A 17,805-nucleotide genomic window follows, 5' to 3' on the forward strand; every position below is an offset into this window, starting at 1 on the left:
ATGCATGGTGACGTCATTCCCCTGACCTCCCGGAGCCAAACAGGCTCACATGTTCACCCTTAAAGGTGCCCATACACCGTGTACTCCGCCAGCGCCAAGCTCAAGTGCAGTCTGAAAACCTGAACAATGCCCTGCACCGCCTCACCCAGCATACGTTTGTTGTGTGATATCCACATTCAGAAAATGATTGCACTGTGGCGACATCTTTTGTCAAGGCTGATGTGCTAACACAGTTAGCACACGTTGAAAAAGCCATATTAAACCAAAAATACAAAAAAAATATCTGTCTGGAGCCGCAAAAAATTAAAAGCCTTATATAGCCTATATATAAGCCTTATATAACACATGATGTAAAAATCTGTTAGCAATATTAGCATACTCTCAAAGGCTGACGCAAATCTTTGTTGACAGAAATGTTTTATTTTAAATTTGTATCCTACACATTTTTGCAACATTGGAAATCATTAGTAAAATGGAGGCTTCTCAGAGGGTGAGATAACTTCTGAAAATGACTGGCTCAGAATGACCAACGTTACAGATGTGTGTGTCCAAGTTTAAGGGAAACGTCAGGCTGCCTTCTTCTAATGGTTTTATTACAATCTTTGCAAGCTGGGTAACGTTTGCTGTAGTCTACATGGCACACAAACAACTATCAGAAATGCAGCCAATATTACATACAGATTCGTCATCAGACATGCAAATATAAATTAAATATACAGAGAACATAAGTGAAGGAAATTAAATTAGCTCAAATGTACCTACAAATGAGGCTTATTGATGCAATATGTACATACAGCTAGCCTATTTAGCATGTTATCACCGATTACCTTGCTGTCATGCGTTGACCAAATATGCCTGATTAGCATTCCAACAAATCAATAACATCAACAAAGATCACCTCTGTGCTTTCACGCACAGCATAAAAGGTTTGGTGGACAAAGACGGAGTGGCATAAAACACGTCTTTCTGTTGCACCGCAGGAGAAAGTTGTACATGTAAACAAACTACGGTGAGCTAAAGAGCCGCTGAAATTAGTAGGACAAAACGACCCTTGCCAAATACTCTCATCAATGAAGCATGTCCAATACAAACAGTGGGATATCTAACAATTAAGAAGGTTTGTGTCGTGTTTGTTCTCTGACAGAAACAATAGTAAAACTAAAAATATTTTTTTTGCCCCCTGGCACTTCAATTTCAAAAGACGCTCAGATTCCCCTAGGTAAAAATAGGTGCCCTAGTTTAAGTTAAACTTGGGGTCATATTTGATCAGGCTGTGCTTCTTGACGAGCCCATAAAAACTATAACTCTCTCCCGCTTTTTCCACATCAGAAACATTTCCAAAGTCAGATCCATAGTATCTCATTCCGATCATTCATGCTTTTGTTTCCTTGTGTCTTGACTACTGCATTTTTCTCTTCACCTGTGCCAACGCAATGTCGTAACAGGGACTGTGGTGTGGTTTGTTTTCCCGGAATGCCAAGGAAGTGGACCTTTCGTAGCGTGAAGGTAAAGACATATTTTACTTTTTTACTCAAAAAGTACCAGACAAAAGACGCTCACAAAATAAACTTGACTAAGGAAACAAAAAACAACCCGGAGGCGAGCGTGCCTAACGCACGTGAAAGCAAAGGCAAAACTGAGGACATGAAACGTGACCTAAAAAAAACTCACTAAACTGTGGCTTGAAAAAAAAACTTACACATGGGCAGAAACTATGGACAAGAAACAAAACTTACTTGGCAGAGCATGAACAGCAAAATCAGAGTATTGAGTACAGTCATAACCGGAGTGTAGAGTATGACGCCAGGCCGACTGCCTGGCAACTACAAGCTTAAATAATACAGACGGTGTGGCGCAGTGGAAGAGTGGCCTTGCGCAACCCGAGGGTCCCTGGTTCAATCCCCACCTAGAACCAACCTCGTTACGTCCGTTGTGTCCTGAGCAAGACACTTCACCCTTGCTCCTGATGAGTGCTGGTTAGCGCCTTGCATGGCAGCTCCCTCCATCAGTGTGTGAATGTGTGTGTGAATGGGTAAATGTGGAAGTAGTGTCAAAGCGCTTTGAGTACCTTGAAGTTAGAAAAGCGCTATACAAGTACAACCCATTTATCATTTATCTATTTACATGATTAGTGACAGGTGCGTGAGTCCGAACACATGACAGGTAATGGTTGTCATGGTGACAAATCAAGAGTTCACAAAGAGTCCAAAAACCAACAGAACATAACCAAACAAAACATGATCACGAAGACATGACACACAACTTAATTTCACCGCTTACAATTACCGTGGAACAGTACGCTGCAACTTTGGTGCTGTCAAAATCTCGTAGATTGAGTCATATCACTCCCCTTTTAACGTCCTCCCCATAGCTACCTGTTCATTACGGCACACAATACACAATCACATCCATCACTAACGGGACACGTAATGGTCCAATGCCTGCACACTTGGTAGATCTTGTGTCTTTTCACTGTCCTGTCAGGTCACGTCAGTCCGCTGACCACATTCTACTGGATGTCCATCATACAAAATTAAAAATGGTGGACGCACTCCCATGGGAGATGAAAGCGCCCCTCCTGTGGACATTTTTTTGTTTAATCCTATATTTTTATTAGATATGATTTTACTTTTTTTTGACCATATGCTGATATTTACTTGCATTGCTTTTTGTGATCTCCTTCTGTAAAAAGTACAGTATGAATAAAACATACTTCCTTCCATCAAATAACGTCAGTGTTTAATTTCGTTGATTAATAATGTTTGGCATATTTATCGTAGACGAGAAAATAACTAACTGCGGATAAAGCACATTGACAAAATCTATGAAAAAATCATTTAACAGATTGAAATGTTGAGGGAATAAAATATCAGCCATACCATATTTGGAAAGAGAGGAGGTTGACAAGTTATATTTAACCACAGCTTGAACCAGGAATCAATCCCCAGCTTCTACCACCCTAGTCACGTCCGTTGTGTCCTTGAGCAAGACACTTCACTCTTGCTCCTGATGGGTCAGGGTTAGCGTTTTGCATGGCAGATCCCACCATCAGTATGTGAATGTGTGTGTGAATGGGTCAATGTGGAAATAGTGTCAAAGCGCTTTGAGTACCTTGAAGGTGGAAAAACGCTTTACAAGTACAACCCATTTACCATTTAATTTACATACTGTGCATTGCACATCAACAGTGTACAAAACGTCTATTGTTCGGCGCATTTAACATTCAATAAACCCACTTCAACAATTAAAACATATCCTACGTGGTATTGTCAAAGTTATCATCATTATTATTATTGATTTTTTTTTTTAATACACTGTAGCACTTTGAAGTTGTTTGCTCAATGTAAAGTGCTTTTTACAAATAAAATATATTATTATTATTAAAAGAATTGTATAGAACAAATGAAACATGAAAAAATTAAAAACATTTAATATTTTAACTAAAAATTTGTAGCACTCATTAGACACTGTACAAGACTGGGGTATCATCGTAGTCGGTAGTTGATCGTAGTCGGTTGATTCGTGTGAAAGTTGCGGGCATACCATTTCACCGCCGGGACAGCTTCAGGTGTTGGCCGAACTCGTCTCACAAGATGTAGTTTTTCTTAAATATCCTTCTTGAAAACGGCCTTGAAAATATAAATCTGCCACCTAATCAACATTTTGCACTTCTTCTTTGCGAGTACGGGTGAGTTTTCTGTGGCTTCCTATGGCTCGTACGGCTCCGGTGCCACTTCCGGTTTTCACAACTTGTGATTGGATACTCACTTGGGACTCCCAAGTGAGTATCCAATCACAGGACGCGTACATGTCAGACCCAGCTAAAAGGCCTTACTGACAACAACTCGTGATTTAATTGGCTATTAAAATTATCTATTAACTGAATGAAGCATGCATTGTTAATTCTGAAGGCTCCGGGCAGATTTCGTACAGCATGGCACCATAAGCTAGCTGAAATCTGATTGGATACAAACTCTAACCAAAAAAAACAACAGCATTGGAAGGAGCATAATATGATATGAAGAGAATATGAATACTTTTAAATATTTAGGGAAAGTAAATTAATAGCTTGGTTGGTAGAGTGGCCATGTCAGCAACTTGAGGGTTGCAGGTTCGATTCCCGCTTGTACCATCCTAGTTACTGCCGTTGTGTCCTTGGGCAAGACACTTTACCCACCTGCTCCCAGTGCCACCCACACTGGTTTAAATGTAACTTAGATATTGGGTGTCACTATGTAAAGCGCTTTGAGTCACTTGAGAAAAGCGCTATATAAATATAATTCACTTCACAAATGTACTTTTATTTTTAATTATTATCATGATGCTGGCCCTGACAGCCCACCACTGCTGTGTTGTAATATTGTAGCGAGTTGCACACTGCAATATGTCTAAAACTAGGAGAAAGAGACGTGTTGTTGCGCTGTTGTTTTTGGTTTGTTGTTTGTTTATGCATGGTGCAATCGTATGTGCACAACATGTATTATTTATTGCTCAATGTTGATTCTTCCATTGAGTTTTACTTTTGTTGCTGTATGTAGAAATGGCACCGCTGAGGTGGCTGCTGGTTGCAGCAGCTCTGTTTTGTTATACAACTTTTGTGTTCTTTATCATTTCCCTCTTTACCTTATTTTTGTGAATATGCACACGACCACATATGTCATTGTAAAATAAATAAACGCTATCCTATTCTATGGTATTAGATCACAGACACCTTTCACGTTTGACACTGTGAGCGATTCACTAATCAACTAGCGGCATCAGCAGGTGAGTTATCCTGACATTCTTTCATATAATTTGCATAATCGTTAATTTCATATGTTATTGTATGTAAACTGCTGTTTTTATTGCTGAGAAATAACCGAGTTGCAAAGTAGATGCAGAGTCGATTGATTATATCATAACTGTACGTTCATATTATTCATTTAATATTATTTAACAGCTGAAAATATATTTATACACTTATTTTTTTCAATTTCAGGTAAAACAGTACAACATGAAGGATCAACTTTGTGTTATGAATATAATAAGTTAAATGATTTACAGGTGACATTAAAAAAAAAAAACGGTACAGCTGCTTTATCCTTCACACTGTATACCATAGTCGCCTTAATTTACTGTAATTTTAATCAAAAAATTGTTTAATTTTGGTGACTGAAACTAAATCAATTTAAATCAATTAAATATGACTGAAATTGATTTTTGGGTTAAAAAAAAAAACATTACTAAAACAAATGCATATTACTAATAAGATCAGTTATTTTGAAAGCACTTTTGAAATTATATATTTATTAAATTGTCCAGGGGCTGGTGGGCAACCTAAGACTGCGTCGGCTCTCTTGGTCACATTGTTGTTTCTGTTTCTGGCCGTGCTGCCCCAACCTCACGGAAAATAATGTGGAGCACCACAGAGACCACCACAGTTTTTTTTGTTGGTTTTGAGATGGAGTTTTATTTGAGTTGTCCGTCTAAGAATGGTGCAATCGTATGTGCGCAATGTGTATTTTTTATGACTTTTTTTTTTTGCTGCACTTTACTTTGTTGCTGTATGTAGAAATGGCGCTGCTGATGCGACAGCTGGCTGCAGCAGCTCTGAGCTTTTTTATAATTTCTGTGTTATTTAATATTCCACTATTGTTTTCGTCATGTTTTTGGTGGCCATTTTGAATCTGCACTTCAACCACATGATTTCCTCATTGTGGGATCAATCAAGTCTATCCTTCATGAGGAATTTGAGCATTTCATGATTCATAACCCATGAACAGCCATTTGATATAGGTCAAATGAATAACTTTTTAATGTTATGAAACAATCGGATTTAATATTGACACATTTTAAATGATTAATTTAATTTTAAATATTAATTTCACATAATATAAATCAATTCAGGGGTATATATTTTTTCTTTTTTTTAAATGTTTTCAAAATAATTCAAAAGTACAGCTTTGTATGGACCACTTATCTTCTTCACGACATGTTCTGTGTGGTTAGGAAAAGATAAAGTCCGGCCAGAGAGTAGTCGTGATTATCTCTGGTGGTAAGGCAGGTTTCAAGGATTCAAAGAATTTGGTCTTAATTCCAGCAAACGTTTACACATAAGCAGGCACAAAATGTTCCCCGTAAAATTGTATGTGTCTGAGCAAACAAACCTCCTGAGGATTGCTTTGACCCCATGTGAGCAATTTCAGACCACACCAGTATCACATCTGTCCAAAATTTGTGATGCTAAACAATTACATGGCTTTTAACATAATTAAATTATAGCAACAGTTGCCATTTGGTGTGTGTGTGACAATCATTGGTACTTTAACTTTAACTGTCTTCCATAACCACAGAATAACCTGAAACGTTGCCTCCCTATTTACCGCTCTGAAAGGGGAACTGCACTTTTTTTGGAACTTTGCCAATTGTTCACAATCATTATGAGGGACAAGAACACACATCTTTTTTTTAATTAGGATTTTAAAGATGATAAAAAAAACACCTTAAAGATATGGCTAAAGATAGTCACTGTTGTATCCTTCAAAGCCCTCTGAAACAACTTCAAAACCCTCCATCAACATTTTATACACACACTGCAAGTATATATATGTAATGTAGTAACAGACACGCTCATAACAATATGTATCCTATTTTGATCATTTTAATCATTGGTGTGACTATTTCTTCAGCGCATTGATTTATATTTCCATAGCGGCGCACGTCCGACTTCTGGAAACAAATGTGTGTTCTACTACAGCATGGGTGTCAAACTCTGGCCCGCCGTGTAATTTCATTTGGCCCTTGAGGCAATATCAAATTAACATTAGAGCTGGCCCGCCGCTGTAACACCACATTCACCGCTAATACTCATACTTGTCAACCCTCCCAATTTTCCCGGGAGACTCCCGATGTTCAGTGCCCCTCCCGAATTTCTCCCGATTTCCACCCAGACAATAATATTGGGGGCGGGCCGTAAAAGCACTGCTTTTGGCGTTCTCTACATTTCGCCACGTCCGCTTTTCTTCCATAAAAACAGCGTGCTGGCCCACTCACATAATATATGCGGCTCATACACACACACAAGTGTATGCAAGGCATACTTGGTCAACAGCCATACAGGTCACACTGAGGGTGGCCGTATAAACAAGGTTAACACTGTTACAAATATGCGCCGCACTGTGAACCCACAGCAAACAAGAATGACAAACACATTTCGGGAGAACATCCGCACCGTAACACAACATAAACACAACCGAACAAATACCCAGAACCCCTTGCATCACTAACTCTTCCGGGACGCTACAATATACACCCCCGCTACCACCAAACCCCGCCCCAACTCAAACCCGCCGCCGAAAAAAGGCATTAAATTTGTGTTTTTATTTAATTTAATATTCTATTGATATTTTTTAATTATTATTATTTGAAACTGGATTTTGCATGTCACTATAAAGTTATATAAGCCTTGCTTGGTCCATATTCAATGCAAAACTTGTTTGGGTCCCTACTAACGGGTTAATTTGCTCAACCTCGGCCCGCGGCTTCGTTCAGTTTTAAATTTTGGCCCGCTCTGTATTTGAGTTTGACACCATTGTACTAAAGGAAACAAAACACTTGTCTGTGTTCTAATCATGGCAGACTTGGTAAAAAACAACAAAGATGACTATTTTTGGACAAATGAGGATTCACAACCATATCTTTATGGAGCTGAATGAACAATGGATGAACTGCTGCTTCTAGAAGCGAGCATATAGGAAGGGTGAAATGTTGGAGCAGACGGAAGCCGTTAGAGTGAGGCCGGTGTGACCGAAGCTGAAAATGAGGAATTTGGAGACAAGCCATTTTGACATAAATCAAGTGCTTACCCAAATAAAGCGGAAAAAAAGAGTCCCCCCGCCAGCTGGACCAAACGCACAACTGTCCATCGAGTGAGTTACGCTTTAAATATTGTACACGATACACACAGCACGTCATGCGTGTTTTTACAACTATAGTGCATATGCTGTATGGCTTGCTGTGTACAAATAAAACGTGAAATGTGCGCTAATACATTACAGATACTGTAATATGACTGTTCATGTTTTTCAGTTAGCACCGATTGGTGTCCTATCACAGTGATGTGCATTACAAACTCAAACGTGTTTCATCTTGTAGAAGCTAGTTTATCTCTCGTCATAGCTAAGTTTTACGGCTTATACCGAAGCACGCCAATGTGCTACTACACCAGAGAGTTCCTCAGTGATGGCCCCTACAATAACAATGTCGCTACAGTCTGGTTCTTTTACAGGTTACGGAAAGTAAATGAAGTATTGTTGACGGTTTTATGAATACATTTTAGAGTGATATAGAGGTAGAATTGATTGCTCCCATTAGCTGCAACCTAGAATGAGCTGATTTTCAAACGTGAGACTACAAAGAAGAAAAAAAAAAAAACTTTTGTCTTCTTGTCTCTAATAATGATTGTGAACGATAGACAAAATTAACAAAAAAAGTACAGATCACCTATAAATCGACTGCAGTGTTAGCTTGCCAACCTGCCAGCCTCACTGTTAATAACACTAATTGTCTGTGTCAGCAAATGTGTGAACCGTATCAAATCATGTAAATGACACTGGGGACCACAGCTCTCACCCGGGAGGCCTCAGGCGGAGGTGTGGTTTATAACATGTTTAGGAGCCATTAAGCACTTCCTTTTTGAGCATCACTTGTTGGTAACTCAAGAATAAAGACTTTTTTCGTAACAACAAATGTAACCCTGAAGCAAATATCGAATTTGATTAACCAAAAATGGAAACAACAAATGAGTCCCAATTTCAGTTGATATTCTTATGCGTTCACATTTTATTTTTGTTTAAAAACGCAGGCCTCTAAGCATTAAGGGCATTGGTGGTGGTTTTTCGAAGCTTCCAATGTGATAGCCATTTGCCCAGAGGTTTGTCAACAGTTTTATCATCTTTGGAGTTGGTGAAGTTAGGGTTTCAGGATTGCTGGGGTTTGGTATAGACTACACAGGCCAGCTACTCAAATCCAAAGTTGTAGGTTTTGTTAATGTTCCATGTCTGAAAGTAGATTTCGTCCAAGTCGTTAGTTTGGGAGTAGTAGTCTCTCTTATGGCGGCATCTTAAGACTTATTCATGGTCCTTTCCAGCCTCACTTTGTTGTACTCGGTGAGGATACAAACTGTCAGTTTCAAGGCAGTGAATCCATACAAGTGGTGCCCATCTACTTCTTGATATACACTGTAGGTACTAACTGTCATGTCTAGTGTCTTGAATTTACTGCTATACATTTTTGTTAAACATATTAGTCAGTGGAGCAATAACAAAAACCAAGCTTCAGACACCACTATTTTAGTTTTCCAAAAGTTAGTTATTATCTGTGGTTGTAAGTCCCTAATGATTTCTTCCATTAGCTGGTAACACTAAACCATTTCTTTAAGGCTTTCATTTTACAACCTTCCACAAATCTTGACCGGCCATTCTAGTAACATTCAGTGAGAGTAGAATCTCTGGTCAACCAGTTTCTCTCTGATAATTGATATGCTCATACTGTAAATGGTTAAACTTCATCAGTTGGAACCAAGCTGTTCAACGTTTGCATTTAAAAGCATGGGAAAATTCCAAAGACAATAAGACATTTTCCTTTAGGCACGAGAAATTCAGGTTGAAATTTCCCGTTCTCTTCTTACAACCCATTTAGAAAAACAGATGTTCATTTCCATTGCCATGTTGAAGGGTAATGAGGACCCTGCCAATAAACCCAATTACAATGATGTCATTGTGTTGCATACCCTGTTGTTGTTATAACGACTTTTGAAATCTTGAAAGTAGTTTCTGGTAGGTCAGGGACACTGTGCAACATTAACAAAGTCGAAGGTCTTCCAGATAAAATTGGTGAACAAAATATGCTTGTAAAAGTGCATATTACTTTGAAAAAATTCTGTTGTGAAAAATCTATGATACGGTTGCTTCAATTAAAATAGGAATGACAGACCCCCCCTTGCAAAAATAATCAGCGTCATGCAAAGCGCATTAAACCTTTCCTTTGTGTTTTCTCAAACAGCGCCAGCATTTGTGGGGAAAAAAAACAGGTGACAGAAGAAAGGGAAAATACACATGTAGCATCAGCAGCATCGGAGAAAAGTAGGTATATGTTTTACTTTTGTATCTCATAGCGCAGTGGTTCTCAACCTTTTTTCAGTAATGTACCACCTGTGAACATTTTTTTTTAATTCAAGTACCCCCTAATCAGAGGAAAGCATTTTCGGTTGGAAAAAAAGAGATACAGAGGTAAAATATGGCACTATGTCATCAGTTTCTGATTGTTTAAATTGTATAACAGTGCAAAATATTGCTCATTTGTAGTGGTCTTTCTTGAACTATTAGGAAAAAAATATATAAAAATGACTAAAAAAACTTGTTGAAAAATAAACAAGTGATTCAATTTTTAATAAAGATTTCTACACATAGAAGTAATCATCAACATAAAGTGCCCTCTTTGGGGATTGTAATAGAGATCCATCTGGATTCATGAACTTAATTCTAAACATTTCTTCACAAAAAATAAATCTTTAACATCAATATTTATGGAACATGTCCACAAAAAATCTAGCTGTCAACACTGAATATTGCATTGCTGTATTTTTTTTCACAGTTTATGAACTTACTTTCATATTTTATTTAAGTATTATTCAATAAATATATTTATAAAGGATTTTTGAATTGCTGATATTTTTAAGAATATTTTTTAAAAATGTCACGTACCCCTTGGTATACTTTCAAGTACCCCCAGGAGTACGCGTACCCCCATTTGAGAACCAATGCCTTAGCGCATAGCTGTGGTGCCTTTAAGGACTGTCGAATTAAGTTCAAACCAGAGCCATTACTCGGTTTTAAGGACAAGGGAGGCTTAGCCCACAGTAGGTGCACTTAGAATAATGTCATCATCATCATCTACTGCTGAAATCCAAAAGGTTGAGTTCATCTCTACTTTACATTATAAAGTGATGGACAACTGACAGATGTATGAATCTGATCATATTTATATGCCAAAAAAACCCTGATTTTAGTCACATCACTTTGATCTTTAAAATGCCAAAAACTTATGTTGTTGACATGCATGTTAAAAAGCTGTTTTTGACTGAATTCACGCTATAAACTAACAAAAACATATTTTTAGTTCATGTAAGCCTACAGTTTGTGTAAGAGGTCTGGCGGGGGTGGGTTTCATCAATTCAACTCACCATAAAGAATTATGCTGGCGTTAGTGATTCCCATGGTGTTCATGGCAACACACGTGTAGTTCCCATAATCTTCTTCAGATACGTTGAAGAAGATGAGCATCGACTGTTTGCCTTGACTCTCTATCTTAATCCCTTTAAGTCCATTGAAAAGCCTGTAAAACATACAGGAAAAATGTTGAAAACTGGAAAAATAGAAACTGCTAGAAGCTGATTCAGATCTACATTCAAACGACAACATCAACAACTATACGTTAAAGGAGCCATATGTAATAATTTCATGTCAAGTCATCATTAAATGCTCCTGATATGTCAAAAGGCATTAATAAATCATGTTCTTTTCAAAATACCTTTGTAACTGTTAACGGTAGTTCAGCCGGGATATGCTCATTTCAAAATTAGATTTGCAGCTCTGAAAATATTGTTTTCATTTCGACTCCCCACCCTCCACCGTTTGACCAATCAGAAAGTCTGTGAGTGTGTCACATTCAGGTTGCCAGTTACACACCGCCCCTCTTCGCCACTGGTAAAGTTGCTAAACATGTCAGACATTAGTAAATCTAAAAGGCCTTGTTATGATTCTCAACTTATTCATGACAATGCCAGGAACAAAACGAGGATTTGTATCGGGGATGCCTTTCAAAAGATAGGTAAGTCAGGCATTTATGTTTTCTTGTTACTTGTAAAAAAAAATGGAAATGGACATTTTGTATATAAACTATATTTTCCAATACAGTCTATGATCTTGTCTACCAAAGCTAGTAAGTTTGTGCATCAAATGCTTAGGAGCGAAACATCATCTGACTAGTGTAGCTTAGCATGCTAGCCCGGTCAATGACACATCGACATACAGGCTAACGGGGGAAATATATGCCTGTTAGACTGTGTGCAGATGTGTCATCCAACTAACAGGGCAAAATATATTTTCGACAAATATAACCTATGTGGATATGAGTATTGTCAGTGCCTATTTCCTTCTCAATATGCTGATACGGTGAGGAAATGAGTTCCAACATTAGCACGGCTAATTGTGGTTTCTGGTACTGTATGTGCATCAGGCACATATGGGGTGCTAATTGATTGGCACAATATAATGCATTACATGTAATAATGTTCTACTTTGTGTAATGACATGGTAGTAGGCTATAGGATGTATGCGTATCATGGTTTTTGTGCCACGTAGGTTGGCTCATAGAATTGCATTCTGCACTGAAAGATGGTAATGTGCGCACATGGAAGAGAATGCAGTGTGTCAGGTTGGATGCAACATGGAGTTATGCTGAAGGAAATTTGGCGGTCATTTTACTGTTGGCCTTGGCTTGCCATCAAAGTAGGCCTTTGTGATATATAATATATCATTATATATAATTATTTCGATGGTTGTCCAAGCAGTCAAACTAGACATTTTAGCAGAGTGATGCCAACAATCTGTTCCGACTCCGGACGGAAATACTGTGGCGTAATTTTAAAACATACATGTGGCTAATCGACATCAGAAAAATGTGGCATAATTAATTAGTCAACCATCTTGCAAGAAACATAAACAAGAGAAACCTAGAGCCTAAGACTCGCCATTTGAAGTTTCTTGGAGTAGGATTCAGATTCGACTGCGTACCTGGCAACCTCAGTCATGGATAGTGGGAGGGGACTACAGAATTTTGCTGTACAATTTCTGGCCACATTACTACATACGGCACCTTTAATATGTAAATATACTCATTTCAAAGAGGATACAGTATGTGTAAGATTGAGGTTGAATGCTTGAATATATTTGTCAACTTCTTAAAATAAACTGAAAAAAACTCTCGGCATTGGAAAAACTAACCTGCGGTCTTCTTTGTACCATTCAAAATTTGCATGTGGAACAGCAGAGGCTTCACATTGAAGGATTCCTTTTTTTCCAACAGCAGTACCCGTACTTCTTGCCTTAGAAATTAGGGGAGGATCTATGAAAGACATACAAAAACATGTTTAGAGTCATGACATTATTATGAGACAGGCCCAGTCGGAATCTGAAGCAGAATTTTATTTGGACGCAGTATTGTATAAAGTAGGGTTTTCACGATACAATTTTGACATCTGAGATCAGCGCGATATCAGAAAAACAACAAGTTTCGGATGATCTCGGCTTTCATTTAAAATCTTCAATACTTGTGCAAAGCTGAAGAGTCAGTTTACATCTAAATGTCCACTAATAAGCACACACGTTTTGTCTTTTGTTTCAGTTTAGTCAAGTCATTTTTAAAAAAGGAAAACATGTTAAGTCACCATGTATCGTAGGCTACTATAAGCTACCCAACAGCTCAGCACACAACAGCACACTAGCTAGACATACTGTACGTATTAGGTGACCTAAAATGAAAAATATTGCAGTTTAACATATGACATTGTCCTCAAATTAAAAATATCGCAGATTAAAATATGACAGTTGTCACTATAATCAAGTATCAAATCAATATAGTTGTTTATTACTTACAAATACAAAGTCTCCAAGGCAGAAGCGCATTAGAGATTATCCAGTGACAAACGTGTCCGCATCAATTGATTCACTGCATCGTGTATTTAACCTAATGAATTAATGTGATCACTCTGTGTCGCAAAAAACAGTTTTCCACGACAACTCCATAAGTCTGTCATAATGTTAGTGCTTTCATTCCAACCTTTGTTCTGACTAATTTAATTCATCAAGCGTTTTCTAACGATCCACACCACAAATTACAAACCCTGTTTCCATATGAGTTGGGAAATTGTGTTAGATGTAAATATAAATGGAATACAATGATTTAAGTCTCACCTTAAAACTCATTTGTATACTCTAGCCTTTAAATAGACCAGTTGATCTCCCTTTTTAGACCAGTTGATCTGCCTTTTCTTTTCTTTTTCTTCTATGTCCCACTCTCCCTTGTGGAGGGGGTCCGGTCCGATCCGGTGGCCATGTACTGCTTGCCTGTGTATCGGCTGGGGACATCTCTGCGATGCTGATCCGCCTCCGCTTGGGATGGTTTCCTGCTGGCTCCGCTGTGAACGGGACTCTCGCTGCTGTGTTGGATCCGCTTTGGACTGGACTCTCACGACTGTGTTGGATCCATTGTGGATTGAACTTTCACAGTATCATGTTAGACCCGCTCAACATCTATTGCTTTCCTCCTCTCTAAGGTTCTCATAGTCATCATTGTCACAGACGTCCCACTGGGTGTGAGTTTTCCTTGCCCTTATGTGGGCCTACCGAGGATGTCGTGGTGGTTTGTGCAGCCCTTTGAGACACTAGTGATTTAGGGCTATATAAGTAAACATTGATTGATTGATTGATTTCCAAATCCCTTTCAACCCAGATTCAATTGAATGCACTACAAAGACAAGATATTTGATGTTCAAACTCATTAACGTTATTTTTTTTTTGTGCAAATAATAATTAACTTAGATTTTCATGGCTGCAACACGTGCCAAAGTAGTTGGGAAAGGGCATGTTCACCACTGTGTTACATCACCTTTTCTTTTAATGACACTCAATAAACATTTTGGAACTGAGGAAACAAATTTTTGAAGCTTTGAAAATGGAATTCTTTCCCATTCTTGTTTTATGTAGAGCTTCAGTCATTCAACATTCCGGGGTCTCCGCTGTCGTCTTTTACGCTTCATAATGCGCCACACATTTTCTATGGGAGACAGGTCTGGACTGCAGGCGAGCCAGGAAAGTCCCCCCACTCTGTTACTACGATGCCACACTGTTGTAACACGTGGCTTGGCATTGTCATGCTGAAATAAAAAAGGGCGTTCATGATAACGTTGCTTGGATGACAACATATGTTGCTCCAAAACCTGTGTGGACCATTCAGTATTAATGGTACCTTCACAGATGTGTAAGTTACCCATGCCTTGGGCACTAATACACCCCCATTCCATCACAGATGCTGGCTTTTGAACTTTGCGCCTATAACAATCCGGATGGTTATTTTCCTCTTTGTTCCAGAGGACACCACGTCCACAATTTCCAAATATAATTTGAAATGTGGACTCGTCAGACCACAGAACATTTTTCCACTTTGCATCAGTCCATCTTAGATGATCTCGGGGCCAGAGAAGCCGGCGATGTTTCTGGATATTGTTGATGAATGGGTTTTGCTTTGCATAGTAGAGTTTTAACTTGCACTTACAGATGTAGCAACCAACTGTAGTTACTGACAGTGGTTTTATTAAGTGTTCCTGAGCCCATGTAGTGATATCCTTACACACTGACTTCGGTTTTTGATGCAGTACCACCCAAGGGATAAAAGGTCACCAATATCATCGCTTACGTGCAGTGATTTCTCCAGATTCTGTGAACCTTTTGATGATTTTACGGACCATAGATGGTAAAATCCCTAAATTCCTTGCAATAGCTCGTTGAAAAATGTTGTTCTAAAGCTGTTCGACAATTTGACCCTTGCCCCATCCTTGTTTGTGAATTACTTAGCATTTCATGGAAGCTGCTTTTATACCCCATCATGGCACCCACCTGTTCCCAATTAGCCTGCACACCTGTGGGATGTTCCAAATAAGTGTTTGATGAGCATTTCTCAACTTTATCAGTATTCATTACCACCTTTCCCAACTTCTTTGTCATGTGTTCCTGGCATCAAATGTTAAAGGTAATGATTATTTGCAAACAAAAACATGTTTATCAGTTTGAACATCAAATATGTTGTCTTTGTAGCATATTCAACTGAATATGGGTTGAAAATAATTTACAAATCATTGCATTCCGTTTATATTTACATCTAACACAATTTCCCAACTCAAATGGAAACTGGGTTTGTAATACAAATACATATGGTGGAAACTCAATTTACAAACCCCTATATTTGCGAACTTTTCGATTTAAATAATAAATAAATAAATGATAAATGGGTTGTACTTGTATAGCGCTTTTCTACCTTCAAGGTACTCAACGCGCTTTGACACTACTTCCACATTTACCCATTCACACACACATTCACACACTGATGGAGGGAGCTGCCATGCAAGGCGCCAACCAGCACCCATCAGGAGCAAGGGTGAAGTGTCTTGCTCAGGACACAAGGACGTGACGAGGTTGGTACTAGGTGGGATTTGAACCAGGGCCCCTCGGGTTGCGCACGGCCACTCTTCCACTGCGCCACGCCGCCGATTTACAAACTTTTAGATCGTGCCAAATGTGTCTCTGTGTGTGAACGTTTTATTCAGCAGTTCATTTTGTGTCCCGCCTGCAAGTAAAAAGCAGGGCGCAGCATTTTGGGGAGGCGGAGCACTCCACGCCCCTTGCTGGGCATGCGTAGTACTCTATAGTCACTTCTCAGCGCTTCAGCGTGTTTTTTTTGTTTTGTTTTTTCCACTTACTTTTTGACAAGTTTTGTCCATTTTGCAAATTCAATATGAGTCCCAAAAAGCCAACAGACCAGCGTAGAAAGGAAGGAATCGCTGTGAAGTTAAAAACAATACTATTTGCGAGGAGTATATTAATAGCGCTGACAAGTATGGAAGAATCGAGAAGGCAGGCTCTGTGCCACAGCAAGTTTTAAATGTTTTGAGACCGGACTTTTCTTGGAAAATATGGAGAAGAGCTTATTCTCGTTCAGTGGCACCTCTTTCAAGCGTGCACAAGCACACGCACACGCACACACACAGACACATTTTTGTATTTGTTACCTTCTTAAGATCGACCTCCGAACAATGCTTACCTCTTTAGGACCACCCTGTCTAGATATATAAAGATTTGTATTTACAACATTAATAACATATGCTGTACATACTACTCCAACATAAAAAAGTTTGTTGTGAAAAATGAGTTGGAACTTCACAAGAAAAAGGTTTCAATTACACAAGAAAAACTTAGAATTTTGGCGGTATTATAATAAAAGTCGTCATTTTAATCAACACAAGTCAAAATTTTACAAAAAAACTGAAAATGTGTGCAATACTATGATAAAAGTTAGAATTTTACTCAATAACAGTTGCAATTTTACAAGAAAATAATACATTTTGGCAAATTTAATAAAAGAGTCGTAATTTTACGCGACAAAAGTCACAATTTTATAAGAAAACTTTAAAATGTTGGCAATGTTATAATAATAATCGGAATTTCACTTGGCAAAACTATGACAAGTCATATTTTTACTTTAGAAGCTGTTAATGGCCACTATTGTCTTAGTACCGTAGTGCAGTGGTTCTCAGCCTTTTTTCAGTGATGTACCCCATGTGAACATTTTTTTTAATTCAAGTACCCCCTAATCAGAGCAAAGCATTTTTGGTTAAAAAAAAAAGAGATAAAGAAGTAAAATACAGCACTATGTCGGCAGTTTATGATTTATTACATTTTATAACAGTGCAAAATATTGCTAATTTGTAGTGGTCTTTCTTGAACTATCTGGAAAAAAAGCTAAAAAAAAAAACTAAAAAATTGTTGAAAAATAAACAAGTGATTCAATTATAAATAAAGATTTCTACACATAAAAGTAATCATCAACTTAAAGTGCCCTCTTTGGGGATTGTAATAGAGATCCATCTGGATGCAAGAACTTCATTCTAAACATTTCTTAACAAAAAAATACATTTTTAACATCAATATTTAT

At 38.2% G+C, this 17,805-nt stretch overlaps 1 protein-coding gene across 1 annotated transcript in view; it reads right to left on the reverse strand.

Annotated features, from left to right (window-relative positions):
- Positions 1-17,805, reverse strand: part of opcml (opioid binding protein/cell adhesion molecule-like) — a 422,626-nt gene that overhangs the window by 36,555 nt on the left and 368,266 nt on the right. Inside the window, exons 5-6 of the mRNA XM_061898041.1 lie at positions 13,044-13,164; positions 11,222-11,373 (exon numbers count right to left, since the gene is read on the reverse strand). Coding sequence (XP_061754025.1) covers positions 11,222-11,373; positions 13,044-13,164 — 273 coding nt within the window. The remainder of the gene's footprint in view (positions 1-11,221; positions 11,374-13,043; positions 13,165-17,805) is intronic.

This window comes from Nerophis ophidion, linkage group LG04, assembly GCF_033978795.1.
Source record: "Nerophis ophidion isolate RoL-2023_Sa linkage group LG04, RoL_Noph_v1.0, whole genome shotgun sequence".
Classification (NCBI taxonomy): Eukaryota; Metazoa; Chordata; class Actinopteri; order Syngnathiformes; family Syngnathidae; genus Nerophis; species Nerophis ophidion.